Below are 10,117 nucleotides of genomic sequence, written 5' to 3'. Positions count from 1 at the left end.
CGTTTGCTACATCTGTACTTCACCAATATTTAAAAGCAATAGGGTAGCCTTGATAATGTCATCCACCAGATATCATGTGCTCTGACATCTCGTGGTTTCTTTGATAATTGCATCTACTGTGTGCATCTCTGCACGGATACCCTGTACTTTGCTGACATCTACTGGTGTTCTGCCTCTAGTCATCACAGAGTTATTTTTTCCCCTCTATAGAGCACTGACCATGTACGCAGCACTGCACATAAAGCTTTGCAGGCACAATTACAATGTAAGTTTATAACGTGAGGCACAGCGACACAAGTGGACCTATTTTAGTAGCTTCGATAAAATCACTGCCATCTCGAACGGTGTGTCATGATCCCATCGAACGGTGTGTCATGATCCCATCGAACGGTGTGTCATGATCCCATCGAACGGTGTGTCATGATCCCATCGAACGGTGTGTCATGACCCCATCGAACGGTGTGTCATTTGTGTTATCTGAAACCATTTCCACAACTCTCAGACCATGAGGTAGGACAATGCCAATGCCGTACGGCGTACCAGTAATGGTATCTCAGCCTCTCTCAAAGTTCTCCCCGTGTAACCGTTTCCCCCATCTCATCTCGGGCCATGCTGTGGGAAACTCTCTCTGGTTACATGGCATAGTGTGGTGCATACCTGCTGGTAACAGGGGGCCCTGAGTCTCCCGCATGGTGTTGTAGGGGAATTACAGGACAGGCTTCTGGGGTCTTGCCCGAATCATACTCACAGGTGCAGCGCCTCCTTCTCTTGCAGCCCCCAGGTGTATGGGGAGAAGTCTCTGCAGGAGAATCTCTTCTGCCTCCTCCCAATAGACTTCACTCTCAGGTAGGAGGTATAATAAAACACAGCGTCCTTTATTGAGTCTCTCTCTTTCTGTATTCAGCACACAGCAGTTGATCTCGCTTGGTGTGTCCACCCCCAGGATGTCCCTGGACTCACTCCCAGCCAAGGGCACCGAAAGCAGTCCCAGCTCCTCCCTTACTCCCTGATAGAGTAAGAGGAATGGTTTCCCTCTGCTCCCCTAAGGGAGGCCCTCAAATCTGCCAGATCCCTGACAGCTTGGTACGGGTAAACCTGCCTCTCTCAAGGTAGAGGACAACTGACTAAATACAGGAAGTACAGTGCATTAAGTACAGATCCAGTAAGCACCACCCCTGTGCCTCTAATTGGACACAAGGCCTGATGACACTACCTTCTCTGATTCACTGCACTGCAATGAGTGATGAAAACCCATAATTACTCCTGGCAAACCTACCCTTACTAGGCTTTACTGCCAGGAGGAAAGCAGACCTATAGCCCAAAACCAATCAGGGCTACACCCGTATGATCTGATCGCAGTCTGTAAGAGCTGCAAAGAGCTGCACAGAGAGAGCCGCATTTCCCTGCAGAGCTCTCACAGGCAATCGCAGTGTTTTTATTTACATTTTAATATCAGTGTATTGTAGCAGGGGGTCTCCAGAGCAGAACCGCATTAATTTCAGGTTTCCTGAGTTACAGGCCCCGGTATGGGGTGCCTGTATCGCCTGAACATTTAAATGTCCTGGTCACGTGGCGTTGGGAGATTTAAACGTTGCAGGGGGATACCGGCACCCCATACAGGGACCTGTAACTCAGAAAGCAGGGGATCCCTGAGGCTGAAATCAATGTGGTTCAGCTCCGGAGACCCCCTGCTCCTGTACACTAGTATTAAAATGTAAATAAAAACAGCTTCATTACCATAGCGGCTAGCCACTAAGGCAATTAAGGGGTTAATTCCGAGTACCCGGTTTGTTGGGGGTACAAGGGGTGGATGAAGGGGGTAGTTGCTCTAAAGAGGGTGGTTAGGCCTGCCAGAAAGTTTGCAAGAGGATTTAACTCCATTCACTACCATATCGGTGGTAACTGCTATGGTAATGAAGGGGTTAACTACTCCCGCTACACACTAGAGAGGCCTAAGCACCCACCCCTGGGGAAACTACCCCCTTCACCCAATCCCACTACCCCCAAGAAACATTAAAATACAACAACCCTACTACCCACCTCCTCTACCCCCAACAACCCCCCTCAACACATACAGTACAATAATGGTCAACATTACTATTATCCAGATCTGGATAGTAGCACATTTGCCCATTAAAAATAAAACATCCAGCCAGCATAAAGTAAATGAAAGTTCTACTTATCCCTGCCAGGATGAAGGCCATCCTCATTACCGTCCTCCACATCCATGACCTCCGCGGGCAGCAACAGTGCAATCAAAAAACAAACAAATGGCCACTAACCCCTTAACGGTTAGTAACCGCTATAGTAATTAAATTGTTAACCCCTCTCCTCTGCTGCCCACCCGGGATGCCTAACCACCCTCCCGGGGCAGCTACCATCACCCTCTACCCATTGATTGGCACAGTGATACACAATGGCCATATAACATGGGCATGATTTGCCACTATGGCAGTCAATGGGCAACCTAAAAAAAATAAATCATAATTAAATAAAATACAATCAATGTTATTCTTACCATTGATATCTTCACCTTCATCCAACGCGAGCACCAACTCTTTACCCTCACCAGCCGATGCGAAGAAGTCTGTGATCAAATCTTGATTGAAGAGTGTGTTTACCACTTGGGGAGCTGCACTTCCCGAACGAGTTTGGCAGGTCATCGGAGCTTTCTGAATAGCAAACTTGCCAAATCGTACGGGAAGTGCTCAAAATCCTTGATGAGTTTGGTATTGAAGTTTATAGAATAGGCCTCAAGGAGATCTAAAGACAAACAAAAACGAAACGCAGAGGCTCTCGTGGCAATTTTTATTTTATTTTTATAAACAAAGATTGAAACAAGGGATTGCACTCATAAGCAAGACTGATTGTGAAGGTTAGATACCAGCGTCTGTCAGCTTGTGTAGCTAGGACGGCCCCTCTACATAGACACAACTTATGGACCTTCAACTCAGCAAATCACCAATGGAATGCAGCCGCCAGTTAACCACCAATCCCAACGCGTTTCACAGACACTGCAGCCTCACCAGGGGATTCCCTTATACCTGCCTAACCCCTCATTCACCACTGCATAACCATAGTAACTAAACAGACGGACAGCGAATCTGCCTCCTTCTTTATATATTTAACAGAATAAGAGAAAATCTAGTGCACAAATAAAAGTAGTGTAGGCAAAAAGCCAGCGCCAGGGCGTGGGTATAAAACAGAGGGGTTAAATAAAAAAAAAAGGAGGGGGGGAGAGAGAAGGGGAGAGGGGGAGAGGGAGAAGGAGAGGGATGGAGAGGGGGGAGAGGGAAAGAGTGAAGAGAGGGAGAGAGGAGGGAGAGGGAGGGTGAGGGAGAGAGGGAGGGTGAGATAGAGGGGGGGGGAGAGGGAGAGAGAGACAGGGATAGGGGGAGATTTTATATATATATATATATATATATATATATAAATATATCCCTATATATATATATATGCCTATATAATAAATACACAAAAGCGTTACATGTGCACTAGTATCTGCTCTTTGCAAATGTATGAATCCCAGCTTGTTACTTAACCCAAAGCAATGAGTTGCTTGTCCCTCTGAATGGGTTAAACCTCTCACCACCAGACATGTAGTGCTGTCCCTGAGACTGTGTGCTGTCAGGCACAAGCTGATCTCCAGACTGGCAGCTCTTGCTCGATACATATTTTACATTATACACGTAAGACAGAGAAAGAATATCTTGACATGTGCGTTGTTCCAAACTTCGCCGGCACAGATCACAGCTCAGGGCTCAATAGGAATTTCCGTTCTATAGCAGAATAAAAAATAATAATATTGTGTTTATTTCCAGCTTTCTATACAAAAACACAAATTACGCAGTCACTAACGAAACCCTTTGCACTCCGCCCATTCACTGCCACCTAAAGGGAATCTTAACTCTAACCCAGGGGTGGGCCAACTCCAGTTCTCAAACCCCCCCCCCCCCAACAGGTCAGGTTTTCAGGATATCCCAGCTTCAGCACAGGTGGCTCCATCAGTGGCTCAGTCTAAGACTCCGCTGATGGAGCACCTGTGCTGAAGCAGGGATATCCTGTTGGTGGCCCTTGTGGGTTGGAGTCGGTCGCCCCTGGTATAGGGGCTTTCTATCGTCCTAGATTCTATCCGTACATGCAATAAGTCCGTCTTGCCTTTCCGTTGCCTGACCCCAGCTGGCGGTCATTGGGAAATCTCACATTATAGGTCAATATAGTTTTCTCAGTTAAGTTGAGGACCTTCAATAATATAAATACTGTATGTACAGCATTTTCCTTACACACCGCTGAAGGATACTACGGCTAGCACTTAAAAATATAACATAAGCTCTACTATGTTTTGATAATGTTGACGTACTTATTTTTTTTTAGCGTTATGGGATTGAAGCATGGGGTCTACAGAGCTGAACTGTGTTAATTGCAGCTCTTGGGACCCCCTGCTTCACGAGATACTTAGCCCTGTAGGGGTTGCTGGTAGCAGCTCTATCTGGGCTATGTGGACCTATCACACGGGCCGGTGGGAAGCTTCCTATTGGCGGGTGGAACAGGGGGCTTTAAACCAGCGTAGCTGCTACCGGCACCGCCTTTGGATGCAAGTATCTCAGGTAGCAGGGGGTCCTCGGAGCTGAAATTAACAGGGTTCAGCTCCGGCGACCCCCTACTTCCTACCTATTTTTAAAAAAAAAGTGTGACGATTTGGGCAATGAGGCTCTTATAATAAATGTGAAGCCCAACCATTGCCCTATCGTCTGGATGAATATACAGGGTTATACTGGGCATGTTAGGCTGATAACACACATTCTCCCAGCCTACAGTACATGCCCAGGGAACCAGGATTAGCTGGTTCCATGAAGGGGTTGAGGACAAGGGAGAGTGGAGGTGGGTAGGCCTTCTATCTGGGAGCAATTGTCTGCCCCATGCAGAGATACGCCTATCTCATCGAGAGATAGCAAGTCAGCATTGAGAACATGGGCTTGTAGGCGCTGTTCTCATTGGCTGGTTTGTAATACCCGCCCTCCTTGCCTCAGCCTCCCGTCACAACCCCCAGCCTGTATTGGCCAACGCAGATGAGCCCTCGCGCTGGGATTGTCCCAACACACAGCATCTGAGCTGTGATTGGTTGCCACCACGTACTCCATGATTTCCTACGGAGGGGGGAATCTAGAAAAGGGGCAGCCGATCTCAGCTCCACAGACCTTGCTGAGGCTAGCGTGGAGGGGTACTAAGCGGTGCCCTCTGAGGTTGTGCCAGAGACACCCGAAACCGAGGTTGCCTGCTACTCCAAGCGGGAGACTTAAAGTGGCTCTGCTGCGACTTCCATCCAGCGCTGCCTGGAGTTACCGATCCCTAGCAGGAGTAGAAGCTGCGCTGGGTAAGCCATTCCGGTGGTGTCGGGCACCTAGGACTGCTAGGATTCCCCCTGTATTCCCTGTTTGGGGTGAGTATATCTCCGTTGGTGATATTGTGTTAGGCTTTTTCCGGTCAGAATAAATATACGCTGATTTGATCTCTGTGTCCTGTCTGGGGCTTGATCCCGCGAAAGAGTCCTGGTATCATGACAACATGTTCAGCTCCTTTACGGGCCTACAAAGTACGGGGCTTTGCATATCTTGCAGCGGTGGAGATCAATGAATGTTATCCATTTATTGAAGCCAATACCTCTGATAACTCCTTGTTGTTCATTTCAATGGACTGTTTATCTGTCTGCATCGAATACTTCTCCTGATTCCTGAAAAATACAATGGATTGAAACAGGTGAAACTTGTTTTAGAGAGCGTCAATTTTTGGCAATATGTTTTCTCATATAATGGAGCCTGTTCTACTACAGTATATGGAGATGGGGGTCATTCATTATACATAGGGGCCTACTCTAGTAGCTCCGAAGTGGGACACAGCAAATGTTCATGCTTTGCTATTCTGTACGCCCTTTCCGCATGTCCAATCTGTGTCTAAAAGGCTTTTTTAGAAGAGGTTTCATTCCGGCCAAATCAGATCGGTTTGTCAAAAAACCGTCCAATTCGCAATTTTTCACTAAAACTGCTATTCTTGTAGCTCCATTATACAAACCGCTTGTAAAAACTCGCATTTTCTTCACACCACCTCAAGGTCGGCGAGACTGGTATTGTGAGTTATGTCCAGAGCCTGAAATATGGGTTTGGCTGAGAGAGCAAAACGTATCGATCAGACTGGGGAAGGAGTTAGCCCCATCTCAGGCCATTCCGCTTCCAAGTACATTCCGAGCGTTTCGGCTGTTAAACCGAAACTGTTAAACCGGTTTGTCACTCTTTAAAGAAGCGGTTTAGAAGAAGCTGTTTAGAAGAAGCGGTTTGCAATCCAGAATTGGGATTTTTCTTACATTTCATTCCGCTACTTCTGAACATGCCAAACCGCGCGGTCTGGCCCTGACGACACTTCGGCGCTATGAGGATAGGCCCCATAATCTTAATCTGGATTTGGACATGTAAAAAAATATTCCAGAGAAACCTCACACTTTGCAGAGGCCAAGAGTAATCAAGATTCTAGGCGTTCGCATTTTCACACGTTACGTCAAGAGATTTACGGTGGGGCGTAACATTAAGTCCTATTTTCTCCCGTAGCGTTAACTACGGTATAATGGCCGCTAGTGATAATGCCAGGCAAACGCTATGCAAGTGAGGTGTTCTCATAACATTGCATATCCATTTTAAGGTTAACGCAGGGACGTAATGTTACGTTATTTAAGTAATAAATAAACTTGGCGTTACTCCTATCCAGATCTGAAATTGGGCGTTTACATTGTCTGGGCTGGTGTAACGCCACCGTTAGGTATGGTTCAACTAACACAGTGTTTTTCCTTGTGATATTTTCATCATTTTCCTCTCCCCTTTTTTTCCCAGTTCCTCAATAGCCCTATAATCGGGGTCTGGATTGGAGTAACGCCAGTACTGGTATTATCTTAATAAAAACACAGTGTTATACTACAACAGCATGATATTAAGCCTATGTAAATGAGATGTTGTTTTTTACATATAATGAGCTATGCGGATACTATGTTAATGATGGTTCCTGTTTTAGATAGTGTCACGTTATGAGCCATAATATATTGGAGATTTCTGGATCTATCCCAAAGTGGTCCCAGTGTCAGGATACTTGGGGGTATAGAACTGTAAGGGGGTCCCCTTACTTTCCTGTTAGTGTCACTTTACCACCAGACATATTGTGTACGGAGATCCAGTTTCAGGTTAAATTGTAACGAAAGGGATAACTGTCTGGGCTCCTGCAGAGAAACGCCCCCACCGGGTGAAACATGTGGACATGGAGATACGATGTCACAACTGAAGTCAGTTAGTCTGCAGAAGTTTTCTAGGGGGGGGGTGGAGACATACATCTTTAGGCTGCGTCCATAGTGCAGGAGACGGTGCGAGCTACGTAGGACGCCAATGCATTTGCGAGCGAACCAGCTCTGCGTCGTCATGGCCGCGCCCACCATTAATAATCAGGGATAGTTACAGTAGGTGGACCCTGTCCACGTGGTACTGACAATTACACCCTCTACACTAAGAGCTCTATTGAAATGGACTGGATTAGAACAAGGTACCTTGGTAGGAGGTGGGGTGCAATTGTGTTGTTTATTTGTTTGTTTCCCTATCTCCCAGTAAAAATCCCACTGTCATGGGTATTCGTGTTTAGTGTACAGTACATGACTTCTGTATGTATGTATGTATGTATGTCTTTATTTGTATAGCGCCATAAAATGTACATAGCGCTTCACAGTAGTAATACATGTCATATAATACATGTCATTACTTCTGTAAGGGAATTGTGTGTATGAAGGTCACAGATTGTTCTACGGAGGTACCGGTGCAGGTCTCATTATCTATTGCTGTCTACTGTAGGACCAAAACCCCACTGTCATGTAACAGGTCCCCTCAGGTAAATTGATCACAACACAACCATAGTCCATGTTGGGGGAGAAATCCCCTGGAGACCCTACACCACAAGTATCCTTTTCTTTCCCACCCAAGAGCTCAGGTCACTCACCTCCCTCGGTTCACCCTGGAAGAAGATAGAAAGGGACTCCTTTTAGTACTAATCTCTAAGATTACCATTCACACCAACTCTAACAAAACTATTTGATACAGTTGTGTAGTTTAGTGATTACAATGGGTGCCATTGTTTATCAAATTATGTCATAGTCCAAGGACCCTTTTTGAGGGGAATTTGGGGGCTTTCAGGCAGAAATGTGAAATATTTTAAATTCATGTTTTCAACTGAATGAGATGAATTTCCCGTGAGCATTGCTCCATTAATAAGCAAGGCTTCCTCCCAATAAATGAAACTGCCTTCCACACAGTAAGACTGTATGTCAATGAAAAAGACTGTCTTTCTATGAGTGAATATTCCTTCCAGTGAATGACACTTTTCAGGCTTGTTTATCAAGTGTTACTCTCTGGCTGTAAAACACAGCCCTACTTTTTACATGGTGAGGGACCCATTATGCATTGAATCGCACCCAGGCTGGCACAGAGAGAGTACAACTAGAACTAACAATATCCACTTACTTCTTCCAGTACTTCAGTCCAACAAAGGAGGCAACTAAGATAACAACGCAGGCAATAGCAACCCAGGCAATGACCTGGTATGTGAGAATTTCTCCATCTAAACCAAGAAAGAATACATAATTCAGTGCCGATAAACTACATTCATGAACCACATTCATGTAACATTACATTTTTTACCAGAATGATTGGAGACTCCCCAAAACTGCAGCAGTCTCGGGAGTTTGGCAGAATCTACATGTCAGCGATGTCCCTGACAGGTCTTGGACTCTGGTCTCAGTGCTCCTAGGCTGGAGCTCTGGTATAGGATATTCTATGGTATAGGATGGAAGTCATGTTGTCAGTGATAATGGGATGCTACTGTTGTGGGGTACCATGCTGCTAAGGCATTCAGGTGTTGCCAGATTGATGTTTAACAGAGATTTAAATTAGCGTATCCAGTTGGGGACAACTGGGATGCTGGTCATTTTGTTTTTCAAGGAGAAGGGTGGCCTTTAATGTCTGATGGTGCTAATCTGTCTGGTACCGTATTTGCCATGGTATGTTAAAGCAGCAATGTGGGTTATGCAGGAAGCTGTGATGGTGATGCAGGCAACAGGGCTAATTTAAGGTCTAAAATAGCCCTGTTTGTGGCGGAAGCTTTGGAGAATGCTTGGGTGGTAATACTCTGCGACGATTAATGTTTGACCTTGAACTGGGTCTAAAGTGAGAAGGGAAGCCGTATCTGCTGGGCAGTAGGTACTGGTGGCTTGCCCTTAGTTGTCTTTGGGTGCTCTGGGGCGATATGGGGCCGTATTTCTGCTTAAGAACACGCTGGCAGGGTGGGGGGGAAGTTTCTTTCTCCCTTTGGTTTAAACAAATTGTTGTTTATCAATACAGCTGCTGCCCAAATTGACCTCCAATCTTTGCTACCTGGTGTTCCTAGGGTGATTCGTTTAGGGAGGTAATGGGTGATGGCTCGTAGGCTCCCAGGTGAAGTTAAGTCGAACCTCTATCACAGACTCCACTGAAAATTCTTTAAAAACCCAGGTGCTAAACAATGTAAATTAAAATTGGATAAATCTGTACAGCCCCCAACTTTCTGCTGCTCAGTTCATGTTTTCGTAGCTGCTGAGGAACCACAAGTGTTTTTTTGTGTGAAAGGAACATACAATAAATCGTACAAGCAAAGTAAATATATTGGTATCTTGGCTGCATACTTACCCTTTACATTAAAGACCATGGATGATGTTGCAATGCCTAATGTGTTGTTGGCAGTGCAGACATAGCTTCCAGAATCATCAGCTGTAATATCTCTGATCTCCAGTCTCAAGTAGTTATAAGAGGAAGATGCCCAGAACCTCTGACCCTGGTCAGCCTGGACTTGGGATGTACTGGCCACAAGAACATCTCCCCTATACAGGCCAATGGTAGACATTGGGACACTGTCAGCACTGCAGAGAATGATTCCCTGCTCCCGTCCGTGTGTTTCCAGGAATGAAGTCATCAGCAGGTTCCTTGGAGCATCTACACATTTCAGAAAACAGTATTAGCCTTTGACTTTATTCTGCAATACACTGTCTGTTATCACTACAATA

At 45.7% G+C, this 10,117-nt stretch overlaps 1 protein-coding gene across 4 annotated transcripts in view; it reads right to left on the bottom strand.

The window, feature by feature from the left end:
- Positions 1–2,802: 2,802 nt before the first annotated feature.
- The window catches only part of SIGLEC1 (sialic acid binding Ig like lectin 1), a 159,463-nt gene continuing 152,148 nt past the window's right edge, over positions 2,803–10,117 (bottom strand). For 3 of the 4 annotated variants that reach the window (XM_075572857.1, XM_075572867.1, XM_075572884.1), the window contains 5 exons: positions 9,744–10,046; positions 8,544–8,640; positions 8,023–8,037; positions 5,662–5,731; positions 2,803–3,779 (listed from right to left, as the gene is read on the bottom strand). In XM_075572857.1, coding sequence (XP_075428972.1) covers positions 3,762–3,779; positions 5,662–5,731; positions 8,023–8,037; positions 8,544–8,640; positions 9,744–10,046 — 503 coding nt within the window. In that variant the 3' untranslated portion in view covers positions 2,803–3,761. The remainder of the gene's footprint in view (positions 3,780–5,661; positions 5,732–8,022; positions 8,038–8,543; positions 8,641–9,743; positions 10,047–10,117) is intronic. The other variant, XM_075572876.1, reaches the window with a different exon arrangement.

Source organism: Ascaphus truei, chromosome 1, assembly GCF_040206685.1.
Source record: "Ascaphus truei isolate aAscTru1 chromosome 1, aAscTru1.hap1, whole genome shotgun sequence".
In the NCBI taxonomy this organism is placed as follows: domain Eukaryota; kingdom Metazoa; phylum Chordata; class Amphibia; order Anura; family Ascaphidae; genus Ascaphus; species Ascaphus truei.
Note: the sequence above shows the minus strand (reverse complement) of the source record. Positions and strands in the feature narration are given on the sequence as shown.